The sequence below is a fragment of the Heterocephalus glaber genome, unplaced genomic scaffold (assembly GCF_053883595.1).
Source record: "Heterocephalus glaber isolate CG9 unplaced genomic scaffold, H.glaber_assembly_v1.0 deba00001428, whole genome shotgun sequence".
Taxonomy (NCBI): Eukaryota; Metazoa; Chordata; class Mammalia; order Rodentia; family Bathyergidae; genus Heterocephalus; species Heterocephalus glaber.
This window is the reverse complement of record NW_028258293.1, coordinates 21,262,434-21,281,428: the sequence shown is the minus strand read 5'-3', so window position 1 is coordinate 21,281,428 and position 18,995 is coordinate 21,262,434. Positions and strand designations below refer to the sequence as shown.

The following is an 18,995-nucleotide window of genomic DNA, read 5'->3' as shown; positions in this document are numbered from 1 at the left end:
CTACTGACATCTATAGCCGCTGCCTTCTTTCCTTATGTTACCATCTCAATGAGCCAAGACACACCTGAATATTGAGTCAAAGGAGTTTCTCTGCCTCATCTCCTACCATCAATCACAAGATTGATGAACCTGGTTCAAAACTCTTGTGATTTGATAACTCCAGAAACTGTTGCTTTCTCTTCACTCTCATGGCTACTGAGTTCATTCAGTCTCCTCTTTCTCCTCTGTACTCTTCTGGTCTCCCTTACCGCCACTGAAATGACCCTTCAAATTTACTCAAATCATGTCCTTTCTTGCTAGAAATCCTTCAGTTAGCCCCCACCAAGTCCCCAAGACTGAATCTCAACTCTAAACACAATTGACAAGGTGTTCCAACCACTCCCATTCCCCAGAGTATCAACTATCAAGCCAAATTACCTGAAGCCCACAAGTGCCCCAGAATTTCTCTCATTTTTGGACTTTTCAGGTTGCCATTCCCTTGGACTAATTTATTCCACTTTCCCTCTTCACTAGCCCAACTTCTCCTTCAGATCTCATGTCCTCTAGGAAGAAAATCATGTCCTCTAGGAAGTGTTCTGTGAATAGGCCCCTCTCCTAGAGTCGGGTGCTCCCCTGGGGCACACCCTGATGACTACCACAGCACTTTATCATAATCTGTTTTTGTTGCTTGTTTAACCCTTCCACCAGACCCTAAATGTGGGGCTACCTCATCCAACAATGTGTGCCCAGCACCTAGCAGAATATCTGACACATAATAAGAGATTTATGCGTTAGTGTACATAATGGTTTCAACATTGAATGAATACATAATGGATAATCCAACTACGAGAAGTTAAACCTCTAGGAGCCACAAACGACCTCTTTTGTGGGTGTCTTTAGTTGTGTTGTCATGGCTGCCTTGATGTCTCGAATCGATTCAAAACATTTATCTTTCATGATCATTTGACTTTGGGGAAGAGTTAGAAGTTGCATGGAGCCAGGTCTGGTAAATAAAATGGATACTCAATAATCTTTTTATGACCTTGCCTTTCCATTGGATGGATCCTGGCAACAGCATTCATTACATTTTGATCACATCTCATAAAGACACTCATGAAAGAGGACTTCCAGAACTGCTTCAGAAAGTGGCAAAAACCACAGGATGAGTGTGTTCTAAGAGATGGAGAGTATTTCAAGGGGGATTAATGGCATGTCTTTTATCGTAGTTTTTTTTTTTCAATTTATACATTCACCGTATTTTTCAACTGCCCCTTGTATAGGATCTCTAGGGTCTCTCTAGGTCAAACTATTTTCAAACAGGGTAGGACAGGACAGGTATAGGCAAAAGGCCACTAATATCAGAGGCCTACTCAGACTTCAAGAGTCACCAAAACTGTTCAAGTTAACATTTCATTTCTTTTTTTTTTTAACATTTTATTTCTCTTACTTCTGTTTCTAAATTCTCATCTCAAGTGTCACTGACACTGACTGATCTAAGGCAGGTATGGCAGTTGTGCTTCTGGGGAAGCTTGATGAGGGGTAGTACACTGAGCAATAGCAGAGCTTGGACTGCAAGGCCAGAGGATGTTGCAGGGCTGGGGGAACAAGCTGGGAGGGTACAGACCAACCTCAGAGCTTCAAGTTCAGGCCTGGGTGGAAGCACCAGGAGGACTGAGGGCACAAGGCCTGAGAAGGCAACAGGAGAAGTAGAACAGGCCCAAGGGCCACAGGGATGGGTGAGTGGAGGACATGGCACAATACTGAGGTTCCAGCTTGAGGCAAGACAGGGGTGTAGTGGGTGGGAAAGGGTAGGAGTTTCAGGGATCTGGGTTAGTGCCAGGGTAAATAAACACTTCCGGCAAGCTGAAAGACAAATGGACAAGAAGGTCTCCCATAGCTCATCTTCAAGAGATCTCAGTGTCCCCGGGGGCTCGGCTACCTCTACAAGACATCCCTTGACCACTCACCCAACAAATTCTACTGATTCAAATTCTAAAGCCAATCAACCTTGGGTTGTGGGTGCCACATGAAATATTTTCCCCATTTTCACTGCCAAAAGAAAAAAAGTTCAGACTTTGAATTCTAACAGATCTCATATTAAGTAAACTTCAGCTCTCTCTTCTATTAGCTATAGGGCCCTGAGCTTCAGCTTTCAATGGTGATGCCCACCTCATACAACTGTTGGGAAGGAGGGTTAAGTGAAATAATGCTCACGAAGTACCATACACATTTCCAAAGGCAGAGTATTTGATAAACTGGCTCTTTCCTCTTTCCATTTTAAATGAAGCCCAGTAGGCCCCATTTGAAGTGCATGTGTAGGAGTGGAAATGGAGGTGGAGAAGGACCTATGCTGCTGACTCACTAGGACAGAAGGCATGAGTCAGGGCTGTTCGACATCCAGGGATGAAACAGAGACACTCCTCCCCCCTCCCCCTCATCCTCATCCAGGTGCCTGAGGTCTCGGCTGGCAGGGGGTCCCATGTCAGGGGAAGCAGGCTCCATTAGTACCTTTCTCACCACATTTGGAGAGGAGTGCTGGACACTACTGTCCACTGGAGGGACACTGTGAGGAGTTTCTTCCCCAGAGGTCTGGGGCAAGGCAGCAGCAGTGTTCTTGTCAGGAGGGAGAGCTGGCTTTGGGCCCTCCGATGCTGGAGGCTCATCTGTAACCTAGAAAAGAAAAGAAAATAAGAACTTGGGTGGTTTCACAGTAGATAATAGCAGTAGAAGCCTCAGGAAAGGCTAGCTGGTGTCTATCCTGTCTTGCCCACTGCAACAACCTACATACACATTGTAAACTGCTTAAAGTGTTTTCAAAACTGAAAAAGACTGTTATCTAAACTCTGTAAAACTACCTCATAATGACAGAGACAGGGCAAGAATTCAGAGCTAACTTTGTCATCAAATATATGTAGCGATGATAACACAAGTTTTTGTTTGTTTGTTTTTGCAGTACTGGGGTTCAAATCCAGGGCTTCGTGTATGCTAAAGCACTCTACCACTGAGCTATACTCATAGCCCCATAATACAGTTTTGATTTAGATTTAGCTTATGGTCCTCTATGAACCCTAAAGCCTTTTCTGCCATCACAGGGATTATTCCATATACCTTCCAAAGAACTTAGCCTCAGCAGATGACACATTAACCATCATCTGAAATTGTCAGCGCTGAAGCAGAAATGTGAGGCCATGGGCCAGGGATTTAGCTCAGTGGCACTGCACCTGCCTCGCATGCACAAGGTCCTGTGTTCAATCCCCAGTACCAAAAAAAAAAGAAAGAAAAAAAGAAAGAAAGAAAGAGAGAGAGAGAGAGAAAGGAAGGAAGGAAGAAAGAAAGAAAGGAAGAAAGGAAGGTAAGGCCTTACATTTTTTAACAAGGCAAAAGTCTCTAGAACTTCTTTGAAGATATGTGATTACAGATGTTCAGGAAACAACTATGGAAAAATGACAAGGGGTAGGGCTAAAGAGGATGGAATAGGAGATCTGGGAAAAAAAGAAAAACAGGAGCTAAAAATGAAGATGTGGGATACAAAAAATATCACAGTGGTACAAACTACACTTCTTAGCTGACAAAACAGAGGAGAGGCATTCAACATACCCCTAAAAGGAGGCTGGGCCCTCTTCTGTAGTGTTACAGAAAACGCTTAGGATCCAAATCTTAACTCTACTTCTCAACATTGTAGGATCTCTAGGCAAACTGCTTGCCCTCTCTAACCCTCATTTCTGCACATATAAAATACTGATAGAAATACTAATTGAACAATGTTGGCTAAATATAACACATGCCTAGTCTAACACTTAGGAAATGGTTTAACTCTATGTCGGTGCAGTGTTATAAAAGTGCCCCCTTAAACTCTCCCCTTCCCTGGGATAAGTTCTCAGCAAGGGAACTGTATCTACCCTAGCAATGGCGAGTGTCTATCACAGCTTAGAGGGTGCTATCTATGGACAAAGTTCCCAGTGTCATCCGGGAAGACCAGGCTAAGCCAGGTCACCCTGGAGAGCTGTGTTAGAACTAGGCATTATGCTCCCTGCAGCTTTCCTGAGGCAGAGGTGAGTCCAGTTCTGAAATGTGAGAGCTGAGCTCATGGTCACACTAAGATGATGAAGCTGCCACACTGTGACTGGGAAGACTGTGTTCCCTGAGCAGTCCTGGGGCTCACCTGGAGGGCGTCCTCCTGGCTCTGGGGCTGGACAGGTGCTGGCTGCCTCACAATGTAGTTGATCTGCCCCACAATCGTTTGCTGAAGATGCTGAGGAGATTTGGTCTGACTCAGCTGCAGGCTGGGCTGCTGGGCCTGAAGGAGGAGCTCCAAGTCCTTCTGCATCTCTTCCAGCTCAAACTTGTGGTGCATTATGTCCACGTTCTGAGAACAGGCAGGCCCAGGGGGGTTCTCGTGCTGACTGGAAGCCAGCTGCTGGGGTGGAGGCAGAGTTGGGGGAGCCTGCTGTGGGGGCGGAGGCAGGGGAGGGGGCGGAGGGGGCAGCTGCTGCGGTGGCTGCTGGTGAAAGTGACTGAGCTTCAGCTTCTGGTGGTGGCCGAACTGGACTTGGATAGAGGGTGTCTGCAAGGTGGGCTGGGCATGGGCTCCTTGCTGAACATCCTGTGGGGGGACGATGCACACAGGCTGGGAAGTCAGTTGCTGCCTGGGCTGCTGGGATGTGCTCTCCTGCTCCACTGGGGGCTGAGTTTCCAGCCAGGGCTGTAGCAGCTTTGGCGGGTGAGGATTGCAGGTCACATCTTTCTCCCTGGGCAGCAGGGTGGAGCACTGCAGAGACCCCAGATGCTGGGACACCATCTCAGAGGGCTGCCTAAAGCTGTGGGCTGGATGTACGCTGGGTGGGGGGACCTGGCCTTTGAGCGAGGGCGAGACTGGGGAGCAGTGGGAACAGCACACAGATGAGGAGCACAGTGCTGGAGGCTGGAACTTGTGTGAGGGGTGGCTAAGGGCCTCTTGCTGAGCCACTGGGGACTGGTGACTTTGATAAAAGGATGATGGCCCCTGTAAGCCTCCATAAGCGGGAGTATCTATCCGGGACAGTTGTCCACCTTCAGTAGTTATGCATCCTAGAAATTGAGAACAGAGTGTTTTTCCAAAGGTAAGCAACAGTTGCTTCCCTCATCTCCTTTGCTACTTCTTGCTCCTAGGACCAAAGGACATCATGCAGCAAACCAGGCACAGCGATTAGGAAATTCAACCCCTAATCTCCAAGACTAAGTCTAGAATGCTGCAGTAACAGCACTTGTATGAACTTGCTTCAAAGGTCGAGGAAATACAATGAATTAGTTCAGCTTTCACCAGATGATCAGGCTGACTATTTCTATCCTGCTAGGGAAACCATGGGCTCCTTCAAGTTGCACCCACTCCTTTAACACAACACCCTAAGTGAAACTCTGCCTGAAAGTATCAACATTGGGATAGGGAGCAAGTATGCTGGAAACTAGCAACAAGGAGAGTCACTCCTGGGACAAATGAGAAAGACACAAATCACAGGAACAGTATGCTGAGCAAGGAAGATGGAAGACATCAAGGAAGCTCCCATGTTCTCTGAGGTCTATGAACCCCTTGTACATGAGGAAATGAAATCTACAGCTCTCTCAGTCTAATGGCTCCTTAACCTCATTGTTTTGATGATGCTTCCTCGGGGGAAGACTGAGCTCCTAAAGCGGACAGGATGTGTTTCATTTACCTTTAGCCCTAAAGCATGGGGCTGAACCCAGATCAGGGGCCCATCAAAGGCTTGCTGACTTAAATCAAAGGAAAGAGGGAGAAATAAATCTAACATCATTTATCACATTGCTGTGTTCAAACATTTTCAAGGAGATAAACAGCCTGATATGAAAAAGGTAGTTGGCCATTAGTTTCACAAGCCCATTAGGCTGTCAATACAGGCACAGCTCCAAGTTGTCTACACTCTGCCTAAAGACTAAATGCCAGCAGAGGCAGGAAGATGGCAAGCTCAACCCCAGCCTAGGCAACTTAGTGACACAGTAAGACTCTGTCTCAAAATTAAAATTTTTTTAAAAGGCTGGGGATGTAGCTCAGTGCAAAGGCCCTAGGTTAATAGGCATTTTAAAGGAGCTGCCACAAAAGTAAAGAGAAATAAAAAAAGACTAAATATCAGCAAATTACTAATTACTGTAGCAGAGAAGAAAAATGTATAAGGTCATGAATTATTCACTGATATCACAGGATATAACACAATACTGAAGGATGTGTGATACACACAACCTATTAATAAGATGCGCTGATTGTAGCCACACACATATATCCTGTGTGATCACAGAGACACATTTTCAGTCCCATACAGCATTCTAGAAAACAGGGCCACTGTCTGGCCTCCTCTCCAGCAATGAAACCAAGGTAACAATGACAATGGAAAGCTCAAATTTCACCTGGCCTGGTTACAAAGACCTGTGCTACCATTGTATTTAGCCTCCCCACTCTCACACAAAAAGAGATTTACTGAATGACTTCATGACCATTGACAGTCTCAGGGAGTGCTTTATCTTGGGTATATGCGGACCCACCCAGTAATCTAAGCGGATTCCCCATATTTATTCTTAGCATTTAGGTCAAAGCCCACCTAGTGGATCCTAGCTCACCAAGGGAAGCCAGCTGCTTGGTCCAGAAGTTAGGCTCCCAGGTGAATCTGATATTCCAAGGGGAGCCAGGATCTGTGTTACAACTTGTCTCCAGCAAGCGCTGCATCTGAAACACAATCTGACAACAGCACCAAAGTCATTTATTTGGGCTTCATCTCCCTAAATGACGACTTCCTCTCCTTTGCTCTATGGACAGGATAAAGGACTCAAAGTCTTGGCTCTTTAGCCTCCGGTCATCCCCTATATTCTCATTTCCTTGCACGTTAGTACCTTCCCATCCTCCTAGCTGGCCCCCTTCCTCACTGAATTCTTCGAGCCCTACACCTCCAGTCCACAGGGTCTTCTCAACTTCTCATCATTCCAGTAAATATCACTAGTACCCTATTTTCCTGTGCATCACCAATTCCTAAATCCAGCCATCCAAAGCCATGTTATCTAGAGCCACATAAGTGATCATTAATTTCAGGGGCACCCTAGAAAGGATTTTTCTCATCATTTCCTTTTCTGACACCTTCCCTTTCCACTGTCCTCGGTGATATTTCAATTCTTCACTCTACTTCAGTACTACTCACCCAATGTGTAACTCTCTCATTACCACCTTCTACTTCACAGAGGAAAAAAGAGACCATAGAAACCAAATGCCCCAAACTTGCACCCCTCCTACCTCCAAATCGAACTACATTATACTGCTCCCTTCCTGACCTCCCATCTCAGAGGAAGGGAGTGTCCTTGTGTTTGAGATCACCCAGTTCATTCTAGATCCCACCTTCTCCTGTCTTCCCAGTATGCTCACCCCACCACTCATTGCTCCACTCCTTCATCTATCTCTCCTTCCATATAAATGTGTGCAAATGGTTGCCAAACTTTAAAAAAAAATTTCCCCCAAACTGTCTCCTTTACAAACTACTTATTTCCCTTCTTCTCACTTCTGTCTCTACTTCCTCACTTCCTCAGACTCAAAAAACATCTTCAGTCTCCTCATTCTGGCCTCTAACTCTTCTACTTTGCTGGAACTCCCTTTTAAGACCAACAGGGACTTCCTGATGTCTCAGGGTTTCTCACCACTATTCATCCTATTTCACATACGTAGTATGGACAACGATGACCACTTAATTGAAACTCTTGTCAATTTCAGTGTATCATACTCTCCTCTAACTTCTGATTGTGTGGCTTCTCATTCTTTTTCACTCATCCTCTTCCTCTCTCCATGCAGAAAATGATGACATTCTTTGTGTTCCAGATTTGCTCTCATCTTCTACACACACTCCCATAATGATACATCAATATCCCAGTGACTCTCTCACACTTGGCCTCCAATCTTGACTTTTCTTCTGATTTCCAAACCTGGCTATCAAAATAATTTTTGAATGTCTCCTTTCGGATGCCCTACAAGTAACCTTAAGTTTAATATATCCAAATATAAACCCATCAACTTCTCTCAAAATTCTTCCTCCCCTGGGCCGGGGATGTGGCTCAGCAGCATCGCACCTGCCTGGCAAGTGCACAGTCGTGAGTTCGATCCCTGGTACCCAAAAAAAAAAATTCTTCCTCCTCCTCCTCTTGGGTATCACCATGCACCAAAGACCAAACTTCAAAATCTTCAACCCCTCCTTTCCTATTAGCCACCAGTTAGACTCCAGTAACTTCATATGAGATGGCTGCATACTGCTCAGGTCAAAGGTAATATCTGAATCCATTACCTAAGACCAGGAACTATAGACTTACTTAGCTGAGTTACCTGGAGGAGAAAAGGATCATTTCAAGCCCCTAGGTCCACTGAACTATGGGATTTGGTAAAAGATGATTTTCATCTCCTAACCCAAAAGTTATTGAGTTTGCAGGATGGAAGAAGCTACCATCTTATAACTTTTTCCATAAAAAAAAAAGAAAGAAAGAAACTTCCTCACTACCCCTAAGACACATAAGCTTCAAGGACAGGCTGAGGGGTTGCAGGCTTCTCTTACCAGTTCTTTGCTGAAAAGGAAAGGGACACTGGTTTTGCTGCAGACAGCCCAGTTGATGAAATTCTGCACATGCTCAAACTGACGGTTGAGAACCATGATGCTCTGTAGCTGCTGTTCCAGCTTCCGCTTTCTCTCATTAGTAATGCTCTGGGTACACAGAGAGAAAACAGACCTCGTTTTTGGACTTGCTTGGGAAGTCTAGTGGCCTGTGTATATCAATGTGGACACTGATGGAATGAGATGAGACTGAATTTCCAAGAGGCGTACAGTAAGACAGAGTGCTGTCACGGCCTGTTGATGGATAGAAGACAGGTGAGAGAAACTGCAGGAGACTTTATGGTGCAAATATGGAATGGGTGATGAATGAGAAAATACATGAATGTCAGTAAGTCTTGGGCACAGTCTACTGAAAAAGGAGGGTTGTTTTGTGACTCTTTCTTCCAGGACCATACCCCTGCACAGTCAAGGATGGCAGCTACTTAAGAGCCATTGCATTGATGAAGTCTGAACTGGTTTTCCAGCTCTTAATGAGCTTCACTCTCACAATCAGGCTGGACATTTTAAGATACAGAGAGCAGAAGAGAGCTACGGGAACTGTATATCAGATTCTAGCCCTGGCTGTCGAGGTTCTGAGACTAGTTTGACATATGCTTGCTTTCTGACCCAGAAGGAACACAGAACTCCTCCATCAGACCCATATGTCCACATATACCTCCAACTCCTCTATGAGTCCATTGGCTTGTTTGTTCAGCTCATTCATCAGAACCATCTTGGCCATTTTGATCTGGTTTTCCACCTTCCGATGCTGATGCTTCACTTCAAAAATCCTATAAATACAATGGGACAAAGCACAGTGAGTCCTTCCCTCAGGGCCCACGAGAGCTAAGAGACAGCAAACAGAAAAGCCAAGAGCTTAGAGGCTGTGGAGATCAGAATCCACTAGGCGTCAAAGAAAAAGAGAACTTCTTCCACCCCCTTCTCCTTGTACAACCCAGCCCACTTCACGTAAGTGGAACAACAGCCCACAGTTCATCTTGGATTTCTTTAGGTAAACCTCAAGTCTACACCCAGGTCAGGTCAACAACTCACTACTTCACACAGCACTAGACGCAGGACAGAGAGAGTGAATATGGGTATGATTTCATATCATTGACTATCTTCAAAATGAGGATGCTCCAAGAAACAGTGCCATGAGATTTTTTTTTTTTGGTACCAGGGATCGAACTCGGGTCCTTCCACTTACGAGGCAGGCGCCAGAACTACTGAGCTAAATCCCCAGCCCAAGATTTTTTTTTTAAAACCCATAGGTAGAGACAGAAGGTAGACTAGTCGTTTCTTGAGACTGCAATTGATAAGAAATGGAGGGGAATAACTAATAATGTATAAGTGACTAATAATGTATATAAGATTTTTTTTGAGGGTGATGAAAATATTCTAAAAGTACAGTGTAACTATGTACAATTGCACAATTATGTGAAATACCAAAACCAATGAATTGTACATTTTTTAAAGGTTGATTTTATAGTATATAAATTATACCTCAATAAAACTATTTAGAAAAGAAAAGGCATGGTCTTTGAAGTCACCACAGACTTAGTTTCCAAAACCCAGGTGAGTCACTGGTTAGCTATGTGATCTCAGATAAGTCACCTAACCTCTCTGAACCTCAGTCTCCTTATCAGTAAAATGGAGATGATCCCTGACCGAACGAAGTGTAAGAATTGAACAAAGTACGTATGATGCCTAAACCCAGTGCCTACCACGTGGTGAGTTTTCACTTCCTCCTAATTCTTCTTCCTAAGTAAAATACCAGTGATTTCATCCCATTTGTAGATTTATATGGAAAACACTGAGAAAGGGTTGATAAAGGGCAGATGACCACTGGCTTGTTACAGCCTTGCATTGTCTCTCCCCTGGTACCTACTGTGCACATTTGTTCTCAAGCACCTACTTCTTGCTGGCTCATAACGTGTATGCTTTGGCCTAGACTCACTCTGATCATCCTGAACTAGCTTGGCTTCAGTCACCAAGTGATGACCCAAGGCCAGGACATATGCCTTCTAGGATATATACCCACATCTGCTTAACCGCATGCCCTTTGCATAAGGCACTACATCCGATGGCCTGGTACAAGGACCCAGGATGGGAAGGAACTAGCCTGTGCTACCTGTCTTCAATTTGCTTTGCAGATGTCTGTAGACTGGATTTCTTATGTGCCACCTGTGTAGTCACACTTTCTAAAAGCATTCTCTGGTTTTGTAGAACTTCTTCAACATGTCTGCACCTAGGGGAGGAAACAAAGAAAAGGCTGAGGAGAGCTGACTACTGTCCTGATCATGACAGCCATACAGGAATCCCCAACAGTGCCTGTTTCAGCCAGGCCCATAGAGATCACCATTACACTCAAAGCTATTGCAGCTCCTTGGCCCATCAGGCCCTTTCCAGAGAAACCTCACAACAAGAGCAAAGAAAAAAACTTTAGGCAGAGGCTAAAGGGTGTCTTGGTCAGGGAGAGGATTTTGATGCTTTGAAACCCAGAGCTCCCCTCAAGACCATATCAGGCAACCCCACCAGCCCTACCTGTGTTCTTTGTGTTCCACCATTAGGCAGCTATGGCACGTGAGTACATCGCAGGTCTCGCAGAACAATTTAAGTACTTCCTGTGTATGTCGAGGACAGTACAAGGCAAAGTCTCCAGAACCACCATTCACTCCTGCCAGAGAAGAAAGAGAAAGTGGGCTCCTCCTGCTCTGAGTAGACCTTTCATTTAAGTCTCATGGAGCAGCCCACAGGCCTCAAAGCACAAGACAGAGAAACAGAGCTTGGGAAAGGTACTGCATATAGCAGACACCTCTCTCTGGAACAGTGAGGCTTCGGGGGCCCTGGGAGGAAGTCAAGCATGGCCTGCCTGGGTTTGCTTAGCTGTCCAGAAACAGCACACCATCAAGCCCTAGCATGCCACCATCTGCTACGGGCCAAGGAAGGTGCTGGTTACTGCTGCACATGGGTCTCCTGCAGAATAATAAATCCTCCCAAGTCAACCTAAACCTCTTCATTAATCAGGATTCTGTAATCAGGGAGTTGAAACCAGCTACTCAGCCTTCCCAGGCTCCAGGCTAGAACACATGGATCATGAACTCTGCTTCCTGTGGGTTTGACAAGTGGAAAGTCCCCTCCTACAATTCAAGGGCCTTAGGAAAAAACTTTCCAGAAGATTGTAATTTAAAATGGATGGTGCTGGATGGACACAAGGACAAAGCCCTGATCCAGACTAAGTTAATCAAGTCCCTAAACAGAAGCCAGACAGACAGCTCTAAACAGAGGCGGTAGGCAGGAGAAACTCAGTTAGCTTCCATGACAATTCAAGATTATGCTCCCTGCACCATCTCACCCACACTGACCCACCCCCAGCCTAACAAGCAGAGGCTAGAGTGAGTCACCCCTGTGACTGAGAAGAAGACTTCCTTCCTTTGGGAAAGGCTCAGAAATCATCCCTACCTTCTCCCCAAGTTGGGAAACAAGGACAGAGAGCTATTCTCCAGGGAATTTAGGGTTCAGCACCGTGTTAGGGAATGGGAGCAGCTGGGAAGGGGAGAGCAGTACCTGGAGATCCCTTCTGGGAGCGGGGAAAGAGTGAGCCCCCTGGGGCGGGGCCATGCCGGTGCTCCTCTGTGCAGGAGCTGCACAGCCAGCGATTGCAGTAGGTGCAGAGGATGTGTGCTGCCCTCTTCTCCTTGCACTCAGAGCAGTTCTAGAAGCAGAGAGTCTAGAGTTACTGACCATGACCTCTTTTGGGCCTGCCTACAAACGCTTCAGGGACTGCGGTCCTGCAGGGCTGTCCCTCCACTACTGTACAGCACTGTCCACTGGCGAACAGCCTACAGTGCTTGTGAGGGAAAGCAACCTTTGGGACAGAAAGAGCAGTGGCACCCCAGACGCTGTTCACAGAAGTCCTGTGCAGAACCTGAGGATACCCAGATGAATAAGCCAAGGGTCTGCCCTTAAGGTATGTACAGCGTGGGCAGGGTGCTACCCATTAAATAGGCAATGCTGTGAACAAATGACAGAGCAACTGTTAAGGAAGCAAAGGGAGATTTCTAGGAGCTCATTCTAGGAGTGGTCAGGAAAGTTTTCATCAGGAGGAACATTTGGTTTGGATATTGAATGACAAGTAGGTTCACCAGGTATGCAAGGAAAAAATAGTTATAGAGGGAAAGCACAGGCAAAAGCAGAATATTTGATAGGCTGACAGAGGGGAGAAAGCCCCAGATGTAGGAGCACACAGAAAGATGACCATATATAGTGAAGGAAAAGAAAGCACAGATCAACTTTAAGAGCCCTTTGTATACTTGGGGTCTGCTTGGTCTGAGAAGGCCTGATTCTCTTCAAGTCTAAATGTTCATTCATTTGGTCAACAAACATCTTGCCAGAGCTGATGTAAAGCATCATTCTGAGCATACTGGGAAAGCTGGACCTCTCCCTGTCTGAATCATACAGGCCACCAAATGGATGTGGATTCTGAAAGTTTTGCTAATTAGACTATTAATTCCCTAGAAGAATACATGGATTTATCTCCCTGCTATCCAGCAGGGCCTGGCACATAATAAATGTTCAGTAAGAATTAGGTAAAAGAACCAAGTAAGTAAATAAGTGAATAAATAAAATGTAGTGGTAAGGATACCCTAATGGAGAGAGGAGCAGACGGCATACTGTTCAATTAGTGATATGAAATTTAGAAACTCAGGGAAAAGGTTATAGTTGTTAAATATGGTCAAGATTAATGAGCCTATTAAGTCTAGACTGGTGTGTGAATTTTTACTCCAGGGAGGAAAAAGAAAATAAAATCAGAGTACTGATACTTTTCAGTAAGAGGTAAAAGAGAGAAAAATATTTGTTTAAATTAAACAATACTTAATATACCTTAAAATACAGACAACTTCCAGTCAAAGAACTGACCCTAGCTAAGTATGATAGGCACACCTGTAATCTTAGCACTCTTGGAGACTGAGGCAGGAGAATTACAAGTTTGAGTCCAGCCTGGGCAATTTAGCAACTTAACAAGACCTGGTCTTGCCAGGGATTTAGCTCAGTGGTTTTGCCACCTGCTGCGCAAGCACAAGGACCAGAGTTCGATCCCCGGTACCAAAAAAAAACAAACCAAACAAACAAGACCCGGTCTCAAAAATAAAAAATTTGAAAGGGGTGGAGGGAGCATAGCAAAGTGTGAAGGCTGTGTGTTCAATCTCCAGTACAGCCAAAACAAAAACACAAAACAACAAAAAAGTAAACACTAAAAAAACAAAGCCTATATATTTTTCACGTAATAGAAAACTCCTATTTTGCTTCTCCCAAATAAAACATTTTTAATTCCTTCTGGGTAGAAAGATGGATTGATGATTATGAAAACCGATGGAGGAATAGTAGGTCAGATAGTGCGACAGGTGGGTAGACTTAAAACCAGAGAACTCACAAATTTCTGAAAAGGATCAGCAGCTTTCTTCTTTGTCCTGACTTACCCTGGCCATTTTGGGTTGCTCAGGAGGAAAGCACTGTAGAAAAAGGTGTTCAGTTACATCCCTGGTAAGATATACTCAGTTACACCCAGGACAGGAGATGAGCTCTGCAGGGAAAGGAAGACAACAGAGTCAGGGTGACATAGCAGATTATACGGAAGGCCCAGACAGAGGCTTTCTCATATACAACACCAAGACATGTGCCAATATCCACTTGTGCCAAAATAAGCCATGTTTGATGCCACAGCCTGCAGTCAGCGTGTAGATACTCTGAACATGATTGTCCCATCACAGGCCTGCCCTATAGGCCATCTAGTCTCCTCAAATCCCTATCACTGCCCAGCCTTTCCATCCTCCCCTCCGCACAAGCCGTGCTACTCACCCAACCCCATTCTACTTCTGACAAGCAGGTACTTTTCTACTGCTTTTATTTTTCACTCTACATCCCTGAGTGCTCAGCTGCCATTCCTGGCAAGTTCCACAGAGTCAGGTTAGCCCCGAGCACAACTCCAGTCATGAAGGTCACCAAGAAGCAAGATTACTTTAGAGATATCAAAGCTGGAGCTTCTAGGAGGCTTTAGTGCCAGAGAAAGACAAGGCCGCCCTGCCTGCTCAGGTGGCATAGCCAATACCAGTGTGCTCAGAGGTTCAGAGGTCTTTGGCTGGGCCACATCCACCTAGTCCATGTTGGTTGCACCATATGTACATCACCTCCAAACAGCTTGACTTACTCCCTTTCCCTAGAGAAGTGCAACATTCTTTTAATACATTCCACAGCATAGTAGGCTTCTGAACTGTATCAGTGGTATGACACTGTCACCCAGGAGACCACAGTGACTCCTACCACCAGCAGTCAGCCCAATGGGAACAAGGAGATGAACCTCTGGAGTAGGACAATACCTGTGTCCAGGGGTGAGGAAGGCTTGGGAAGGGTCTGACTGCGGAAGTGATTGCAGTAGAACCACCACAGTCTTATGTGCTTCAGCTCATCAACACTGACAGAAATAATACAAAGCCAATTCTCATAGACATGCCCTCCGACAAATTTAAATCCAAATACAGGGTTTACCACCCCACCTTGGGCAAGTCACTTAATCCCACTTAACTCCCCTGTGCTTTTTTCATCATATGTAAAACAGAAAGGGAAAATAAGTGTTCCTGTAAGAATTAATACTTGAGAAAACACATAGACCTCCATACATGTTGACTTTAAATTCAAAAGATTCCACATATCTCATTCATGGTAAGGCAATAACCTTAATTACCAACTCTCTCTCGTGATGAAAGTCTGAGTGGTAGACTGACAAACTGACTGCCCATTCTTCCCTTCCCTGCATTCATTTGTCCACAGTGCTACCCTAAAAAGTAGGACTCTCTACCCTTTGTATCCAGGTTAGTCTCATGACTGGCTTTGGCCAACAGAATGCAACAAAAGTGACAATAAACAAGATCCAAGCCTAGCCCTAAGTGGCTTTATATGACACTGTTTTTGCTCTTAGAACCAATTCTAAAACAGACTTGTGAAAAATCTACCCTGAGGAATTTAGATTGCTGGAAGATAAGAGACCTCTGCAGTGAGAGGCCTCAATTGTCTCAGATGTCTTCCCTGAGGCCATCCTAAACCAGCTGGCTCCAAGTGACAAAACTCAGCAGTGTCCCAAACCTATCCCAGCCCAGGAGAGCCACCCAGCCAGAGCCAGGCGTGGTAGCACATGCCTAAAATCCCAGCACTCTGGGAGGCTGAGGCAAGAGGATTTCAATTTCAAACCCCAGGCTGAGCAACTCAGCAAGACTCTGTCTCAGGAAAGGGGAGGGTGGGATGGGAATGTAGCTCAGTGTGAAGGCCCCGGATTCAGTCCCCAAAGAACAATGGAAAGAATCCTAGCCTTTGATTGCCAATCTGTAGAATCATAAACTAAATCAAGTTCAGTTGTTTTAATGGGGTCACTTATTATGCAGCAAAAGCTAATTGTTACAAAATCAAAATCCACAAACTGTATAAAATAATAGTTCAATACTCCCTCCTCCCCACAAAAGCAAAATTTCTCCAGTCTTTGCAGAGCTATAGACTTTGATGACAGAACAGCATCTGGTCTCTCTTGGGTATTTTCCTGCCAGTCAAAAACAGAGGCCAGAGGTAGAGAAGGGTGCTCTCCACAGGTGACACCATCCAGAGCCATCAAGTGACTGCCCTTCCCTTCCACTTGGCTCACCCTGGGGAGACCCTCCTCACCTACCTCCAGGGCAGACATGCCACTCTAACTGTTGACAGTGATTTCCACTAGACTTTTAACTCCCTAGTACCAGATGCCCAAGCATTAATCATAGTAACATATCCTCATTAACAGACTGGAAAGGGAGAAAGAATTGAATCAATCAGACAAGGCCTCCTCACACATCCTCTTCCTCTCCTGGCCTTAAGGCCAAAATCCACAGTTTGACATTCAGAGCCCTCTGGCCTCATCTCTAGCTTCATCTGTCTTTCCCAGCCAAAAATCCTGCTATCTCCCCACCAGACCAAATCTTTGTATGACTGTTAAGATGCTGTTCCCTCTTTCTGAAATACTTTCTTGCTCCCCTCCTTTTCAGATAAACTCCTATCCATTCTTTCAAACCTGTTCAAAAGTTACACCTTTGAGAAGCAGGGTTGATTTCCCCCAGGATAAGTTAATTAGTCCCTCTTCAGGTTTCCCACATCACCTTGAACATCCTTCCAGTATAACAAATGTCACACTGCATTTTAACTCCTTTCATATATCCACATACAACAGTAATCCACAATTGGCATTCAAGGATATTTCCTGATTTTTTCAGCAGATTGGACAATTATATTTCTTTCGTATTGGTGTATTCCATGTATATTCCTTGCATTCAGAGCCACTGCAGTAGTAAGAAGCCATCTGGAAGTTTTCTGGATGACAAGAAAAAACCAGCCTGGGATTTAACAAAAAAAGCAGAGATGTGGTGCTTGGGAAAAGCTATAAGAAGTGAGTTCCAGGCCCAGGGTTGGTACCATCTATGTAACCCTGAGTGATCACCTCATTTCTCTAAACCTCACTTTCTACATTTTAAAAATGAGGGGAATAGGAATAGCAAGAAAGTTTGGATTTTCCAATCCTTTTCCTCTCCCTACTGTAGCCAGGCATTATTAGGCCTGGCCAAGTGGGAAGGGACAGACCTGACTATCATCCAGGTCAGAAAGTCAGGGGAAAGACAGGCTGGTGGCTGAGGAGGTGGATGTAAGAGATCACTCCTCCCTCTGGGTTACTGCAGCAGAGTAGAGGTGGAGTCATCGCATCAAATATGTACTTATAATACTATTTCATTTAGTTATATTTACTATTAATTAATTTATTTAAATCACATCATGCATAAAATATCATTTATATATGGTGCTTTTTTCTATTTGGATTATTCTACAGGTCTGAGTTTCACTTCATGCACAGGAACATGAAAACTAAGAAATAGGGAACCAGGAGCCCAGGGCCATCTGACTTTACTCCCAGGAGGTGGAGCTTCTGTTTCCAGAACGAGGAAGTCACAGGCACCAAACGTTCTCCTGGGACCCTAAAAGCCTGGGAGAACAGCTCTTAAAGCAAAGGTCATTCAGCCCATCTGTCAAGACAGTGAAAACTTCTGGTCCCCAGGAGGTGTGAGACAAATTTACATCTGCTTACCACCACCTTCTGTACCACACTTTACACATGTTATCTCACTTTATGTGTGTGATCTCAGTTAATCATCAAACCATCTCTGAGAAATAAACATTATCCTCATTTTCTATTCGAGGGACTAAGGCTCCAAGAAGCTGTCCCCTGTCAAAGATCATACAAGGCAAGAACAGAAGTATAATTAGAACCCATGCCTCTGAAAGCCATGCCTTTCCACTGTGCTATACTTCTCTCTAATTCAGTTATAAATACACAAGATAATTTTAGTTTAACTAACTAGATAATTTGATTATAAATAAAATATTCCGTAATAATCATCTGACTATAATAATGACCTGGACCCAGCTCTGGACTCTAGGAATCCAGATGGGGCTGGGAGCCAGCCATGCTGTACCTAAAGTTTTAAGAAATATGATCTTTGAGAAAAGGCAAGTGAAATGTAGTTTTTTCTGCCTAGAGGAAATTAATCTGGACGTTATTTCATTTTATAATGCAGTGGTTCTCAAAATTTGCTACAAATCTAAATCATGGGGATCTTTTAAATATCCTCATGTTGGGCTGAGATGTAACTCAGTGGCAAAGTGGAGAGTGATTGATTATCTAGCATGCACAAGGTCCCAGGTTCCAGTTTCAGCACCATGAAAACAAAACTCCTGATGGCTGGTCTATATCCCATACAAAAGGAGTTTCAGGAGGAGATAGAGTCCAGACATCAGGAATTTTTTTTAATTCCCCAGGTGATTAGAATGTACTGTATAACCAAGTCTAAGAATCAGCACCTCAAACTTCTGATAGTTCCATCCTCTATATCATGAAGATGAGAAAGTAAGAAAGCTCAGAAAAACTCTGAATGGAGCTATGATGGATTTCTCCTCTCACAGAAAAAAGGGCAGATTCTCAACAGACACAAGGATGTCCTGAAACTCAGGTACTCCAGGGACTGGCACTGAGTTGAAGGACATGTTCACCTCCCCACACTTGAAGCTCAATTACAGGACCCAGGCTTAGAGTATGGCCTGAGGTTCGGTGTTAAAACAACTGCTGCTAGGCCCTTGTGTGTTCTAGGCCCAGAACCTAATCTGGCAGCAAGGAAGGGTGCCTAAACCAGGTAGTCTACCTTTCAGAGATTAATGCCAGGACCAAGGCCACCTGGGCCTTGGAGGGCATCATGGGCCAAAGAGGGAAAGAAATCCCAAAGAGGACACAGAAAGCTGTCATAGGGGTCACCTCAGGATACCAGGTGAGCATATACACAGCAGGTG

At 44.8% G+C, this 18,995-nt stretch overlaps 1 protein-coding gene across 6 annotated transcripts in view; it reads right to left on the bottom strand.

Moving 5' to 3' along the window:
* Positions 1-18,995, bottom strand: part of Trim66 (tripartite motif containing 66) — a 49,795-nt gene that overhangs the window by 21,583 nt on the left and 9,217 nt on the right. For 3 of the 6 annotated variants that reach the window (XM_013074654.3, XM_021263756.2, XM_021263755.2), the window contains exons 2-10: positions 14,066-14,169; positions 12,153-12,300; positions 11,130-11,262; positions 10,717-10,833; positions 9,262-9,376; positions 8,550-8,696; positions 6,586-6,703; positions 4,142-5,046; positions 2,488-2,649 (exon numbers count right to left, since the gene is read on the bottom strand). In XM_013074654.3, coding sequence (XP_012930108.1) covers positions 2,488-2,649; positions 4,142-5,046; positions 6,586-6,703; positions 8,550-8,696; positions 9,262-9,376; positions 10,717-10,833; positions 11,130-11,262; positions 12,153-12,300; positions 14,066-14,074 — 1,854 coding nt within the window. In that variant the 5' untranslated portion in view covers positions 14,075-14,169. Of the gene's footprint in view, positions 1-2,487; positions 2,650-4,141; positions 5,047-6,585; positions 6,704-8,549; positions 8,697-9,261; positions 9,377-10,716; positions 10,834-11,129; positions 11,263-12,152; positions 12,301-14,065; positions 14,170-18,995 lie in introns of those variants that run through there. The other 3 variants (XM_087211727.1, XM_087211730.1, XM_087211729.1) reach the window with 3 other exon arrangements.